Below are 16408 nucleotides of genomic sequence, written 5' to 3'. Positions count from 1 at the left end.
TGATATGCTCACTTAGCCTACAGATATCCTATACCAACCTATTTCCTGATTTCTTTGGTGTATAGCCCACTTGAATTTACTTCATGTGCATTTGGCTGCAGACCCGGCCCATATGACATTATTTTGTGTCAGGGACTCCCCCATTTTCTTTGTTAAAAGGTTTCAATAGCCTATTCTAATTCTTCCACATTTTTCAATAAGTATATTTTTATGAGGGCCCTAGCACATCTTTGAGCTTTGTGTGTGTGTGTGTAGGTAGCTGTTGTAGTACGGAATGTGATGATTTGATTGACTGATGTATGTATAGTGATCAAATTATGTATGATGATAAGAGCGCCCCTCACTTCACAAGAGTGTGATGTTTTAGGCTATGCGCAGCTTTGTGTGTTTGTGTGAATCATACATAGCAATGATTTGATCAGCTGAGCACGGAATTAGTGAGGGCAGAAAAGTGAAGACGAATAGTGCATGCGTGCATTATTGGCTGGTGTGATGATGATGTAAGATGTGTGATTGCTATAGCAGATCTACAAGCTCACAATGTGTTTGCAACGTGCTCTGCTATAGCGCCCTATACAGCTTTTGTCCCGGCCCCACATCTCATATTTGCCATTGACAATGAAAGGAGAAATTTGGTCATATATGTAAATATGACGTACATTTGTGGCAACACAAACATTAAATGCCATTGACAATGAAGGGAGAATGTACGTCATATGTAGACGAGCAAATCGGCTAACCAATCACATCAATTCAGTTGTTCATGAGACGATGTATGATTATGTATAATGATAACAGAGCGCCCCTCAGTTCACAGGGGTGTGGTTTTTAAATACCCATAGCCAATTTAAGAAGTGGTTATTGATGCTATTTATTCTTTTGCCCGCAGGGACCCTGGAGAAGTCCTTGAAGGGGTCCCAGAGGTCTGTTAAACAACTATTCCATTCTTGTGTGCATTTGTGTTCACACAAACAATCAAAATTGTCCATTCATTGTCAATGGCATTTAATGTTACACACACACCGAAGAGTTTGCATCCACACCTTAGTCTTCAATGCGTGTGTTATGCAATGTTTGTGTTTACAGAAACACTCAAAATTGTTCATTTATTATCAACGGCATTTAATGTAATGTTTGTGTTGGTGAGTTTGTTTTAGCACATACACAAAAAGCTGGACAGCCCCTCAAACATATTTTAATATCAAAATACTTTTGAAATGTGCATTTCGGCTAAGCAGCAAGCTAGACATGACAAACAAATGTGATTTACAGTATAGGAGTCGGACCCGTTTACACGACCTCAGAGGTGAAATGAAAGCGGGGAGTGGACATTTGATGACATTTGATCAGTGTAGTAGTTTGTGAGATAAGCCACAGACAGACACACAGACGGGGAAAGATCTTCCTCCTGCCTTCGGTCTGGAGGTAACAAAAAAGTATATAGTAGGTGTATTGGTTTGTCACAAATTGCCAGATGATCTGCAGACAGACAGACAGACAGACAAACAGACAGACGGACAAACACATTGATCTCCCCCTACATTCCGCCTGGCAGAGTTCATTACATTTTGCATCATCGGCAGAATTAAGGCATATATAGTCAAGGCATTATTTGAAATTGAAATACATCCAATCTACTATAAGGTCATTGGTTCTCAGCAGTAGGTCCCGCGACCACCAGCTGTCCCAGGGGACCCTTAAGGCCAGTGTATGCTCAGAACGACACATCAGACGACACAGCGTATGCATGAAGTGGTGTCAAAATGACAACAAAAATCTAAATATTTACGGCTGTCGGAAGTAGCAGTTAGTATAAAGTGAGCCACTTGGTGGAAAACATTGGGAGACACTTTCACTACAAGCATAAATTGGCCTTGTAACTGACCATATTTTGTACACAGACCTGTGAAGGGTCCATTTGACCTGTGGTGGGCGGCGGACCTGACCTTGAAAACCAGGGAGCTATAGTTCCTGCAGAGAAACCATGGCAACTGTCTAACGCTGCATTTAAAGCAGGCAATGAAGATGTGTCTTGCTAGGCTATATAGCGTGTATATATTGCTCCCTATATTGCTACCTTAGGGGTCCTTGAGAGGAGTTCGGCTGCTAGATGTATTATTGATAGTTAGCAACAAATGGACCTTTGAGGTTATGTAACTCCCTGAGAGTACAGGGAGTTAAACTCGGACTCTCTGGACTCTCTGAATCTCTGGATTCGGGTCCCAGAGATTAAAATACTTGCATCAAATGGTGGGTGGTCTGTTATGGCCTAATCAATGCATACTGGGGGCTCCTTGAAATGAAAACGGTTGAGAATCACTGGTATATTATATTTATTATCTGCTTTTATTGTTGTTTTGGGAATTCATATTGACGGAGTAGGATCCCGTGTCGGCATCCTGGTTGACATGGAAGTTGCTGGTGGACAGTCCAAACGGTCGCAGGAACATGTTGCCCAGGTCCTTCAGCTTACCCAACACCTCCTCCTTCATCCTCTCGTTCCTGTCGTGGATCTGCCGTGGGAGCCTCATGCAGGCCTCCCTGGCTGCGCGCTGTCCCGGATCCTTCTCCAGGACCGTCCTGTAGTCTCCCAGAGCCTCGTCCAGCCTGTCCGTCTTCTCGTAGAGCTCGGCCCTCCTCAGGATGGCCCGCACGTAGTCCGGTTTCAGCTCCACGGCTCTGGAGCAGTCGGCGATGGCCTGGTCCTTCAGACCCAGGTGGAGGCGCGTGGCGGCCCGGTTGGAGAATAGAACCGCCCTGTCGTCGCCGAAGCACACCGGGCATATGGCCAACGCCTCCGCATAGGACCGCTCGGCCTCCAGGTGCTCCGCCGCCCTGAACTGACCGTTGCCTTTCTCTTTCAGAGCCAAGCTCTCCCGTTGGCGACTCTCTCTCTCCTCTTCGGTCAGGTTCTTCTCCACTTCCCTCAGGTAGTCGTCGTCAAACTCCGGAGGAGCTTCGGCCTTTTCAACCTTCGGCGCAGTGTCAGAATCCATCCTCCCTCCAACCTCATTGTCCCACTGCAGTTCTTCCTCTGTGGCTCCCTCATCAGTTCCCTCCTCCTCTCCTGCGCCATCGCACACAGACTGACCTCCCACACCCTGTCCAGGCTCTGGGAGGTCATTCCGTGTGTGATGGTCGCACACTAATCCTCCCTGATGGGTTACTCCTCCCTTCAAACACCTCTCGGGGTCATCCTCTTGTTTTTTCTCCTCCACTCCTCCCTCTATTCTCTCCTTGTTCGGAACCTCCAACGTCTCCTGGCAATCATAGAATTCCTCCTCGGTCTGCTCTTGCTCCACCTCCTTCGCCTCCGCCTCTTCCTTCAGGTCCCGGAAGCTGGGGGCATGACCTACAGACGTCGTACAGCTGTCTGTAGGACCAACGGACCTCTGTCTGTCGGCGGAGTCGGACTGGCCTTCACCCAATAATGTGCATTCCGGGAGACCTTTAGACCCTGCTGTGGAAGGATCCATTAGCACTTAATTCGTTCCGATTGCTAGAATAGGGTGAAATTCAGCTGTTCAACACTGTTCACGCTGTGTCTTCTCCTTTAAATCGAGCTGGCTTGCATCTTGTGTTACCAAATATGATGTCAGTTTGGCCAAATATGGAGTTCCACTCAGCTCCCAGCTTCATCGGGCTCAAGGTAAGTCATGACTAGTCACTAATGCACATGTGGAAAACACAACGACACAATGTAATACCCTCCTGGGTATTAGGCGCCAGATGTGAAACTCTGTTGAAATAAATGGCCAGGGATTTCCGGTTCGAATGCTAGTTTTTCAGCAGCGCCAGCCCCTCCAATGCCTGGCTTTGTGTGTGCCCCCCAGTGACGTCATGTGGCAGCCAAGTCAATGGGCTTTTTGTTTGTCTTTATTCATGCCAGCCCTGTGATGTCATGACTCGTGTGTCAGCAAAAGACTGACTCAAGGCGCCCCTCACTTCACACAAGTGTGATTTTGATATGCTCCAGACTGGGTTAGGACCACAATGTCCGGTTAACATTAAAGCACGACTTCACCCATTTTCAACCTCTCTTCATATAACTGCTCCTCACAATGCAAGTCATCACAAATGTCATTCCGGCCAATCACTTTGGGCACTTTTCTCCTCAATATGTACTTTGCTCAGCCAATCAAATCATCGCTATGGGGTGATGATCAGCCAAATCAAATCACTGTGTTTGTGTTCACACACACAGATAAAGCTGTGCATAGGAGAAACCTGCCTAATGACGATGTCACTGGTAGTACCGTTCCTACGTGTCCACAGCCCTCCTCTGAGACACAGGCCGAGTAGACAAAAATTGTACCATATTATAATGAGTATTAGTGAGGAGTCGAGGACATATAATATGAAGATAGGTTGAAAATTGCTGAAATCATCCTTTAAACTGCGAGAAGAAAAATCTTCCCTATGAAAAACGTGCCAGCCTGATTTACAGTACGCTAATTAAACCAGTTTGAGGTATTTGTACTTTACTTGAATATTTCCAATTTCCAACACCTTTACTTCTACTGCACTACAATTGTTTGAAAACTTGAGTTAGCTACTTTGTAGATTTGGATTATTACTACAAAACATACATTAACCACTTCAACCCTATACGTTTTGGCGATGTTAATATAATGTTAATTCACGACGCAAAATGTTTGTGTTGTTTGTGTTGTCAGCACTGTGATTGTCACAGAGACCAACTTCTGGCTGACCACACCTTGTTTAAAGGAGGGTCATTTGGCCTTTGTCTACAATGGACAGCTGTAAATATGTTGTGGCTTGTTAACAAATGTGGATGGCCTGGGCACTAAATGAGTCCATAATGTTTACATGGTTTGAAAGAAATAACAATTCCTCAGTAAAAAAGGATTCCAAACTGCTTGTTCATTGTGTGTTTGTCTCGTTCTCAAGAGGTGAAGGAGAGGCCATTTCTGAGAGACGCTTTCCCCTCCTATGCACAGCTTTGTGTGTCTGTCTGTCTGTCTGTCTGTCTGAGCACCACCAAGGATTAAGTAAAGTAGTTGATGTAATTGTAATGTGATGAATATGTGACCTTTCTATGGGCCAACAAAAAGTAAGGTAAGTAAGGTTTTCATATGACCTCAATTTGAAATAAACGTCATTATGCTCTAAAAAAACATCAAAGTCCATATGGCTGGCAAGAGTTGGCACAACTCACAATAGCTCTAAACATGCACCGATATGGAAATTCCTGGCCGATACCAATACCGATACCGATATATGTTTTATTTCGTTTTCTATTGCTGCTTATTTCTCATTTTATTTCTGTTTTTTTATTTCTGCATTTTGTGCCAGGGAAACAAATACATCTTCAATACAAGAAATATATGTTCAGAATCTACAGCTTGGTAGGCTGCAGATAACCAACACACCAACATAGCCAGCGCAAAATGTATGCTTATCCACAACAGATAAATAGCGGCTATACTGCCATTGGTTAATGTCATTTTACCGATATGTGGCCGATACATGGTTGTTCATCCCTAGTAAAAAAGTATCTCATAACCAGAGCTTGGGTATGCATTCCCAACTTACCATTGCCAACTTGAAAGGTTGAGAAACAGTGTCACTGTCGTAGAAAATCTTCACTGTACACAACTTGGTTCCTCTTCTCATCATAGGAGCCTTTGGCGCTGTTCTGCACGGCCAAGTAAGCCCACGCAGACTTACCGGTGGCTACATCCAGCATGGGTTGCTTCCGGGCGATGCTGACCTTGATGCGGACGTCTTCCAGGGTGCTCCCGTTCAGCTCGGCCACGGCCTGGTCGGCAGACTCCATCTTCTCGAAGGTGACAAACGCACAGTTGCGCACGTTGTCCACCCTCAGGTCGATGATGGTGCCGTGTGGAGAGAAGGCCGAGCGCAGGCTGTCCTCTGCGAGACCGCCGTACACGTACACCGTGTTCCCCCTGCGCGCCACCCGCCTGAATGGTCCATCTCTGTCTCTTTCTCGGTCCCGATTGTAGTGCTCCCGATCTCCAACTTGGTGGTCCCTGTCTCTAACGCGATGGTCCCAGCTGTCTCGACTCCAGTGGTCCCTGTCTCGAAAGTGGTGGTCCCTGTCTCGAATGCGGTGGCCCCTGTCTCGGCTGCAGTACCAGCGTTGGTCTGTGACTTGACCACGATGATACCTGTCTCGGTGGTCCCTGTCTCGACTGCGACTGCGACTGCAGTGGTCCCCATCTCGGCTGCCGTACCTGCGCTGGTCCATGACTTGACTGCGATGATACCCATCTCGACTGCGTTGGTCCCTGTCTCGACTGCGATGGTCCCTGTCCGGAATGGGGTGGTCCCCGTCTTGGATTGGGTGGTCCCCCTCCTGAATGGGGTGGTGGTTCCCGTCCTGAATGCGGTGGTCCCCGTCTTGAATTGGGTGGTCCCCCTCCTGAATGGGGTGGTGGTTCCAGTCCTGAATGGGGTGGTCCCCGTCTTGAATTGGGTGGTGGTCCCCCTCCTGAATGGGGTGGTCCTCGCCTTGAATGGGGTGGTCCCCGTCTTGGATTGGGTGGTCCCCGTCTTGGATTGGGTGGTCCCCGTACTGAATGGGGAGGTCCCCGTCTTGAATGGGGAGGTCCCCATCCTGAATGGGGAGGTCCCCATCCTGAATGGGGAGGTCCCCGTCTTGAATGGGGTGGTGGTCCCCGTCTTGAATGGGGAGGTCCCCGTCTTGAATGGGGAGGTCCCCGTCTTGAATGGGGTGGTCCCCGTCTTGAATGGGGAGGTCCCCGTCTTGAATGGGGAGGTCCCCGTCTTGAATGGGGTGGTCCCCGTCTTGAATGGGGTGGTGGTCCCCGTCTTGAATGGGGTGGTGGTCCCCGTCTTGAATGGGGTGGTGGTCCCCGTCTTGAATGGGGTGGTCCCCGTCTTGAATGGGGTGGTGGTCCCCGTCTTGAATGGGGTGGTGGTCCCCGTCTTGAATGGGGTGGTCCCCGTCTTGAATGGGGAGGTGGTCCCCATCCTGAATGGGGTGGTCCCCGTCTTGAATGGGGAGGTCCCCGTCCTGAATGGGGAGGCGCCCGTCCTGAATGGGGTGGTCTCCGTGTCGGTGGTCCCTGCCTTGACTGCAGTGATCCATGACTCGGCCGCAATCCCTCTCCTGATCTCGGTCCCGACCGCACTCCCCGTCCCTGTCCCTTCCCCGGTCATGGTCTCTATCCCATTCCGGGTCTCCGTGCACCTCTCGGTCACAGCCCCTATAGGGGTGGTCTCCGTTCGGGTGGTGGCCGGATGACAAGGCCCTCCGATCATCCTCCTCCTCCTCCTCCTCCTCCTCCTCCTCTACCTCCTCCCGTGGCCGTTCAACACCGACAAAGCTCTCGTACAGGGGTTCCCTGTGGGAATCCACTTGACCGTCCTCTGTAGGGGTACCCATACGGAACGGTGGGAAATCTGCTACTGGACCTTTCTCAGAGTCCTTGGGTTTGATGGATTGTCGAGAACGTTTAAAGCCCGAGCTTTTGTACTTGATGGCACTAATGGCCCCGGATTTGAAGAGTTTCTTTGCCTGCTCCGTCGCCTTTGCTGTGTCAACCACCTGCTGGTCAGACAAGGTTCGTCTCAGTCCACTCTGATTGGTCTGGCTGCTGGAACTCTTGTTCTTCAAGGAATTGAGGCATTTCTTCTTCTTTTTTAGTTTATTGTATTTCTTCTGCAGGGCCTCCTCTTCCTCAGTCAAGGAGTTTGGGAAAGCAGGGATGGCGGCAATCTCTCCGACAGGCAGAGTTGCTTGCTGCGGCTGCTTCTTCTTCTCTCCTCTTGGTTTCTTTTCCGTTTTATTTTCTGTCACAGTGGTCTGCGAAGCCATGGTTTACCCAGCAACACACAGATGGGTGACTCTTTTAAACCAAAACCATGTCAAACACGCATCACCAAACATGACGTCACTCTTGACAAAATATCCAAAAAGATCTTGGGCAGTTGTTCATTCATGTAGATGTATTTCTTGTTTTTGAGCAGTGCTAACCACTCCAACATGGCTTTGTGTGTATGTCTATCCAAAAGTGTGTCTGTGTAGTTGTTCATGAGATGATGAATGATGATGTACAATGATAAGAGTGCCCCTCACTTCACACAGGTGTGATTTTGTTCATATCGTATAGCCTCCATTGGACCATGAAGTGAACGGAGTTTTGTTAATTAACCGCACTTCAACCCTATCATTGCCTCATAAAAGTGAGATACTATTTGAGGGGTGCTAGCCCCTCCAATGCCTGGCTTTTGAAATGACTTTATATGGCATCCAAGTGGACTTTTAATGTTTGTTTTCTTTAGGGCACTTGACAAAAATTGAATAGCAGCCAAATCTAGTTTTGTTTAGGGCGCTGCTAAACAAACATTGACAATGTGAGATGTAATGTGGCCAACATAAAATGCATCTTGTGATGGTCTCGTGGTAGTATTAAGACCTTGTATGCTGAATTGCTGATTTTGACTGTTTCGAAGCTTTAATTTATGTACTGTTTTATATTTCTCATGTGCATTGTGGAGAACCACCAACCTATGTTTTTCACAGTGTTGAATACCATTGACTAAAGTACCACAGACGAAAAACAGTCCAAAGTCCAAGTCCAAATTTCATTCTGACCCCTCCACGAAAAGGCCTCGTTGAGAAAAGTTTTTCGTCTGTGGCATTCTGGTGACATTTTTGAATGTTTGGGCAAACACAAAAATTGAATGCCATTGACCAGTTTCAATGGCCAGTTTTACACATACATTGTGTAAACACAAACATTGAAGACAAAAGTGACGACGCAGAAAAGAGATGATGTATGATGATAAGATCGCCCCTCACTTCACACGGGTGTGGTTCAGATGACTAAATATGGTCTATGACCAAAAGCTTAATGCTATACAGAAATAAAAATAAGATTTTGCACAGTTTTGAGGCTCCCTATATAATTGTTCATTTGGGTTCCTTTTGGCTACATCACTTCACCCAAGTCTACTGGCAGATGAGAGGTGTAAAAGTACACAAAAAAATGTGTACTTTTTCACGTGATTAAAATGGCTTCCACACTCACATTGGGTCTGGGTGAAACAGGGCTCTAGATCGGGTTATCAATGTGGAATCCTCCGTTCTGTTCACTGGCTCCCCATCTCCTTCAATCAGGACTGAATACAACATGTCCCTATAGAGCGTACCAAAATCTCCTTGAGGGAGCGTCAACATATGCGTCACGTGGTATAGCGGCCGCTATACTTGTTGGTTTGTTTACATTGAGCGACAATCCGGTGTGCTTGTATACAGTACGTTCCTTTTTTTAAAGTGACCTCACAATTGCTCAGTAAATAAGTGCCACAGCAGGTCACGTCGAGGGAATGAGCCAGAAAACTGAATTAGATTTTCAGCTTTCCAGCATGGAGACGGCATCAAGGAACCCACATTGACGAGTTTACAAAAAGACGTAGAATGGCTTGGATCTCGGCTGTACGGCGCACGGGGCCGTACGAGACATAACGCTCAACAAAGTATCCAAGCACATAGCCGTGTTTGTTCAGGACATTTTCCTTGTCCTTGTAAGGTATTTGGGCCTGACATTCTTTCTATCCATCCTGGTGTTGTTTCACTATGTTGTCGCCAAGAACAAGCTCCATTTACAAAAACACACCACCGTCACTCTATTCTGAGTGATGTGGCCTAGAGTGTATAAAGCCCGGCCACAAGAAGGCCGTTGCTAGCTTTTCAGACGCCGCCCCCCCCCCTCTTGGTGACGTACACGTTTTTACACCCTATACTCACACATCAGTGCATCTACAGCAAAGTTCTCCATTCATTGTCAATAGGAATTTAATGTTTGTGTAAGATGAAAATCTACATTAATAGCTGAATATATATAGCCCCTCAAAAATGTTATCAAATCGTCTCGATCGGGTTGAAACCTCATTATAACCTTCTTTCCTTTCAGGATTCTGTGAAACGAGGGGCGCTCTTGTCATCGTACATCCATTTATGTTAGCAGACATTGCTACATAAGGTACATACGGTGGTACTCTATTGGCCAAGCGCTCGTTTACATATGACGTAAGTTTTCCCTTCAATGTCAATGGCGTTTCATGTTTTGATGTTTAATTTACATCATATTTAGCGGAATCATCAGCTCTTATCATGACACATCATCATGCATCATCTCATACTATATTGCCTGTGAATGGTTAGCCGATTTGCGCGTTTACATAATTATGACGTACATTTTCCCTTCAATGTCAATGGCGTTTAATGTTTTGATGTTTAATTTACGTCATATGTCGCGGAATCCTGGCGCCATTTCTCTGTTCATTGTCAATGGCAAATCTTGAGACGTGTGGGGACAAAAGCGGTTTATAGAAGGTGCTATAGCGCCCCTTAAAATAAGGTGCTGTATGGTTATCGATTGAAAAAGATGCAGGTTGATCTGTGTGAAAACAGTAAAACTCATCAATATTTTCACTTGACAAATACACTGGGGTGTAACAAGAGGAATTCATCTTTCATTTGTATTTGTTCAAAATATTCAAAATATAATGTTGACAAAATGCACAATGCACATGCATGCTCATTAACCTTTTGATTTCTTTTTTTAAAATAAAATAGCCTGAGATGGCACGCCTCATGTTTCTGATAGGTACCGTACTACCGATCTACCAAAAAAAAGGTCTTAAAAAGATTTTAAAATGGCATTTTAAAAATCGAACACTGAAAATGGAAAATGGCACGTTTTCGTAGAATGACCCAACAGTAGCCGATGTACAAGCTGCTTAAAGCAAACATCAAAGGTCCACAGACTTTGCTGCCACATCCCGTCGTCCCACACAAAGGCCCAGGGAGATAAGAGGTTTCTGCCCGACAACAGCAAAATGGTCCTAATGCAACTCAAAGTGGGGGTCCTTGAAAGAACAAATGAGCGGCACCCTGATGAACGTTGGCCTGAAAGTTTGTCCGGAAGAAATTGTTACGTTGCAGTAAAAAAAGGTAGTCCATATAGGCTTGGCTTACACTTGTGCGCACACACAAAGCCACACGTTGGAGCCGCTCGCCACAAAAAAAAAGGAAAGAAGGTTGAGCTGTGAGTAGAAACCGAGGGTCACTGAGGTTCCATGTCCGCTTCCGCCTCAGTCTCCGCGTCCAGCTCATATGCAACGTCGCCCTGGAGCTGCTGCAGGATCAGACCTCCATCCTGGGCCGTGTTGTAAGAGCCACAGCTGCCGCATTTCAGGCCCAGAACGTGGAAGGGCACCGTGCCGCGAGCCAGGCAGTTGTTGCACATGACCTGGACGGTGGCGCCCCGGTACTCGGCGGGCATGGGAGACTGGGCGACGCACTCGTCCATCTCCTCTATCAGTCTGCGGGAGACCTCCGGGGTCAGTGTGGTGTGCATGCACAGAGGGCAGCGGTACCCGCCGGACGCGTGCAAGTCCGCCAGGCACGTTGCGTGCAGGAGGTGGCCGCACGGCATGGGGCATGGGGCGATCCGGGACGAGTGCATGTCCTCCAGGCACACGGCGCAGTTCTGCCGCGACACGTTCTGGACGCACTTGTGGCTCCCGCGCATGTGGGCGGGCAGACACAGGTTGCACGTCTCGCAGTGGAAGTAGTTCTCCCGCGGCCCGATCCGGCATATCCCGCAGGGCTCGCAGTGGTACTGTTGCCTGTCCTTGTCGAACAGGTGGCAGACGTCGCAGTAGTACTCCGCGAACCGCACGCGACACTCCCGACAGGTCTGCTGCGCCCGCTGCAGCGTGCGACACTCCGCGCACTCGACCTCCGTGACCCGGAAGCGGTCCATTTCGTGGTTCTCCTCCGCATCGTGGCACAGTCTGCAGACGTACAGCTTATCGCAGCAGGGCGCCTTTAATAAACATTTGCGTTCGTAGTGCACACAGACGGCAGAGGACGCCATCCCGGTGAATCGCTCGCTGTACTCGGTTTGGTCTCTTTTAACAGAGCTGCCTCCGGTCTGATGACATCACTCTCGCCCCATATGGACTTCCACACAGCTCCATCGTCAGCTTCTTAAAATAATGGCCTAAATCATTTCATTACGCTTTTCTGATACAACTGATACAAAACAAACTGTCACGGTTCGCAGTGAAGGACTGAACCCAAGAGCAGAGCAGAATAGTCTTAAATTAACTTATTTATTCATGCAGAGAAGCATACAGTCAAAGTAAGTAGTCAATTCAAAATGTAAATCCAAAAATGCAATACTTTCAAATGCATAAATAAACCAGAAGTCCGAAAGTTATACAAAGCACAATTAAATCCAAGATACCTTTAAGGAGACCAACATAACAAACCAGGAGTCCAAGGCAGATCACTGGAACAACAATGTATGTACTGACAGTGTGTTTGTGGAATGAGTCCAGTCTTATAGGGAGCAGGGTGATTGCAGAAGTGTTCTCAGGTGTGGAATGGGCATGGCACTGTTGGGCTGAAGAGGGGGTGACAAGGACTGAGAGAGGGAATGGAGAGTGGGAGTGGCTGATGTGGAGACATGGTCTGTAGAGCGACAGACCATGACACAAACGAGTATTCATCTTATTACTTTAATATTGTATTATTTGGAACTATTGCAACTTTATAAATACTACACGTTATGATTATGTCTGGATGGGGTGCCATAGCATGGGGAACGTAAACAAGGAAGATAAGGAGGGCCTGGGCCGTGGCTCAGAGGTCCAGGCACCTTGGCTGGTTAATCCAGTCTGGCAGTGTGTCGCGGGCTTGACTCCCGATCCCGACGGCCCTCACTGCATATCACCCCCCCCATCTATCTCCCCATTTCCTGTCAGCCTACTGTCTGTCCCTCCATAAAAAATATAAAATACATTCACACAGACTTTTGTCATCAGGGGCGTCAATATAGCTGGGGGGTGGAGCCGGGGGAAAGCTCAGAGTTCTCCCAACCGGAATAAACAGTGGCGCTGTGAGCTCGTGGTAGCCCTGGCCTGGACTGAACACTTTTTATTGAACAATGCGGAAGAAACAGGTACTTTTACCCACCCAAGGAGGATTGTAACATCCGTGGCTCTGGGGCGAGCACTTTATATTTGAAATCTGAACATGTATGTCTACATACATGTTCAGATTTAAAATATAAAGTGCGTTAACGTTGACGTTCTAAATGGGAAAAGTGCATAAAACAGGTTGAATTTCCACCATGACAGACGAGCGCCATGTGAACCATGGCTAAATCGTCTCGTGTACGTGATATTAAGTCAACTTTCTGAGGGCGAGTGTTCCAGATGTCCTTCTGATGGATTTGTACGATCGTGTCAATGTATAAAGGCGAAAGCCAATAAAGAAAAAAAGCATTTAAAGGAAGATAAGGAGCCATCTGAATTAGCGGTCACTGGGAAAGGAGAACTGCTTAGTCAAAATACTGAATCAGGGCTGTCTGATTACATTGGTATTCTTGGGGTTAACCTTTTATCTTCCTGGAACACTGGGGGTCAGTCTCCGGTTACCTTCTGAGGCAACTGGACTTACTCTGTAAAGGTGCGTTCAGACTTGAATTTAAAGGTAGAGTAAGTGATTTCACTCAAAAAACCTTAGGTTTCGTTTTTGGCTGTGGGACCTAAGCCTTCGTCCAATCAGGATAGAGAGTCAAAAACGAAACCTAAGGTTTTTTGACCCCCAGGGGTTAACTGGGATACAGGGAGGAACTCCTTATATGGCCAGCACACTCTATAGTAGAGAGGATTATCACAACAAAACCAAAAAATAAGTGATATTTGAATTAAGTGAAATCACTTACTCTACCTTTAAATATTCGCCTCGGTTCGTCCCGATTGTGCTGCGCCAGGTCCCACCGTGCCTGTTCGCAGTGCTCGCGCAACTTCTCGTCTTTGCATTGACTTTGTATGTAACCGCGCCGCTCTAACCATCCAAGTCTGAACGCACCTTTACTCTTACTTTTCATCATTGTCGTATAAAATAAGTCCAAGACATTTAGTTGTAACTATTCATTCTCTCACTGGGGAAATCTCAAAATGTCAAATTTTAACGTGTGAATCAATACATCATCATGGACTAGCTCGCTACTATTGTACATGTTTATTCCCAGGGACGTTTGCCCGCTGGGCTGTGACGTCACATGGGTCAATACGAGAGCCTGCACTGTTTCTTCAGGATTCAGGAACAGTATTGTTATTGTTAGTTTGTGCTATCGATGCATCCTTAGTATCCTAAGATATAACAAAAGTTAGCCCAGGAACTAATCAATCAACAACGGTGCAACTTACTGTCGACTGCCTGCAGAAAAGTTACCGGCCTGACCCCAACGACCGTCTCTCGTATTAGTCGACTCGTATAGATGCCACGAGAAGTCAGCAGAAAAAAGATGATAAGAAGTCTATAAAGTTCAAGTCGGGATTATCACAGACATGTGGACTGATAACAACTACCGTATAAGGTTAGTTGTGTGACGACTGACGATCACGTCATTACATATTCTTCAAACTAACAACTACTGTATAAGGTTAGTTGTGTGACGATCACGTCATTACATATTCTTCAAACTGCGCTTTGTTGATTCAGGGGATTTTCTTGGAACTGTTCTTTCCCATTTCTCTGTCTCTCCAGACAAGTGGTATACTGTTCAGACGAATGTTCAGTTGCTGGCCCAGGGGAGGACTTAATTGGTCCAAAACTACAGCAAGGCTTTGATGTGGGCGGGACTGAACTATCTTATTCTGTCAAGGATGGATACTGCAGAAATTGGTGTACTTAATATACTTGTAATAATTGGTAAACAATAGGTATTGTTCTTTGTTAAATAAGATCAAGCTTTTGTCTTTAAAGATGTACATTTATCTGCACTGTAATGTGTTGCTCAAGGCAACCTGTTCTATGCACAGATATATGTATAGAATTATAAAACATGTATGTGGAATGGCTGGCCGATGGCACAAGGCTCCATAAAGCAGACAGGTCCACAAATACCGTTTTGGGTATTCTATTAGTGCTGTTGCTATATGACTCCTTTGGCCGCAAAGTGAATGTGCTTTTTGTTAACTTTCATTTGCACCGCAAAAAAAGTTAAGCTTTTGGTCATGCTTCGACACACTGTTGTCATGCTTCACATAATATAAATGGTAAGAAGGAATTCAGATCCCATGCAGGATTCCTGTGACTCACTTTCCCTGAATGCATGCACCTTTCTAGTTTACCTCTCCGAATTATCACAGTGCAAGCCGGCAACAAAATACAAACATACATTATGAGACTGGCCATAACAATTGAGAACAACACATCAAGAACTCAAGGTACTGGCATCTCTCCCCTGCTGTTGTCTCTGACATCAAACCGAACTCCCCTCACCAGTAGTAATAGCATGCCTGCCTTTTAAAGTCTATAGGTTTAGGCAAATCTAGACCCACGAGTTGATGTTGTATGTTGATGTTGCATTTACCTATACTGCAGTGGTTCCAAGTGGGGTCCAGGGACCCCCAGGGGTCCTTGAGAGAGTTCCAGGGGGTCCCCAGCTAAATGATAGTTTGGAAACAAATGGACCCTCATGGGTCTGTATCTCTGAGAGTGTACAAATGGAACCAAATGGACCCGTTTGGTTCCATTTGTACACTCTCAGAGTTAAAATACAAATTGGGCTCATGGGGAGATAGAAATGCCATTAAATGGGGGTCCGTATAGCCTAATGTATGTCAAACTGAGGGTCCTTGGGAGAATGTAATGCACATTGTGTAGCACTTTGGATAAAGGTGTTACATAAATGACCCATTTACCATTCAATATGAATTGAATCCCACATGTAATATTCCATGGTAAGAATTGGCAAACAAATGTCTAAATCGGGGAGAAAATTGAAAAGGGGAAGGGAAAAAAAAGGAAAAAAAGAGAGGACGATGTTCATTTTGCAGTTGTATTCAAAGTTGTGTTGCAAAGTTTAACTTTGCCGTGAGACAACCAGACGCTTTTACAGTGTTAGATTGTGGGTTTACGCTTTAGTTTAGTTCAGTGTTTATCTCATTGTTTGAAACCCAGTTTGATGTGCATTAGGCCACGACGGACCCCAACTTGATGCAATTCTTCATCTATGGGACCCCAATCTACACTGTAAAATCCTCAGTGTTAATTTAACAAATTTAAGTGTACAGATGGTCCCCACCCACACCAGACGCTGGGAACCAGGGATTTATATTACACCTCCCTGCCGGTGAGCCGCTGGTTTGTGCCGTTCGGTGCGTCGGAGCTCTCACGACTCGCTTATCTATATATGAAGGTCAGAAGGTGTCACCCACAAGGGGGAAGGATAGAGGGGAAAAGGACATTCAAATCTCACAGCTGGTCCAGATTCGATGTCACTGGTGTGGGAAGGGCAATACAATTGGAGAGATGAAGGGGAAAAGGTCTTGGAGACGGGTACAGGGGAGGGATGAATGGGTGGATGCT

The 16408-nt window shown here is 46.4% G+C and overlaps 2 protein-coding genes across 2 annotated transcripts; both read right to left on the bottom strand.

The window, feature by feature from the left end:
* Positions 1 to 2336: 2336 nt before the first annotated feature.
* On the bottom strand, positions 2337 to 3476 carry LOC308316874 (tetratricopeptide repeat protein 1-like; the record flags this gene model as incomplete). The annotated part of the gene is made up of 1 exon (XM_080765661.1): positions 2337 to 3476. The coding sequence occupies one exon, from the start codon at positions 3474 to 3476 to the stop codon at positions 2337 to 2339; it is 1140 nt and encodes a 379-aa protein (XP_080621787.1).
* A 7605-nt stretch (positions 3477 to 11081) lies between these two features.
* LOC308316873 (RING finger and CHY zinc finger domain-containing protein 1-like) lies at positions 11082 to 11897 on the bottom strand (the record flags this gene model as incomplete). Its single annotated transcript, XM_080765660.1, has 1 exon — positions 11082 to 11897. One exon carries the CDS (start codon positions 11895 to 11897, stop codon positions 11082 to 11084), a length of 816 nt encoding a protein of 271 aa, XP_080621786.1.
* Between the last annotated feature and the right edge of the window lie 4511 nt (positions 11898 to 16408).

This window comes from Protomyctophum bolini, assembly GCF_963924005.1.
Source record: "Protomyctophum bolini genome assembly, chromosome: 6".
Lineage (NCBI taxonomy): Eukaryota > Metazoa > Chordata > Actinopteri > Myctophiformes > Myctophidae > Protomyctophum > Protomyctophum bolini.
The sequence above is the reverse complement of the archived record's forward strand: the minus strand, read 5'-3'. Positions and strand labels throughout refer to the sequence as shown.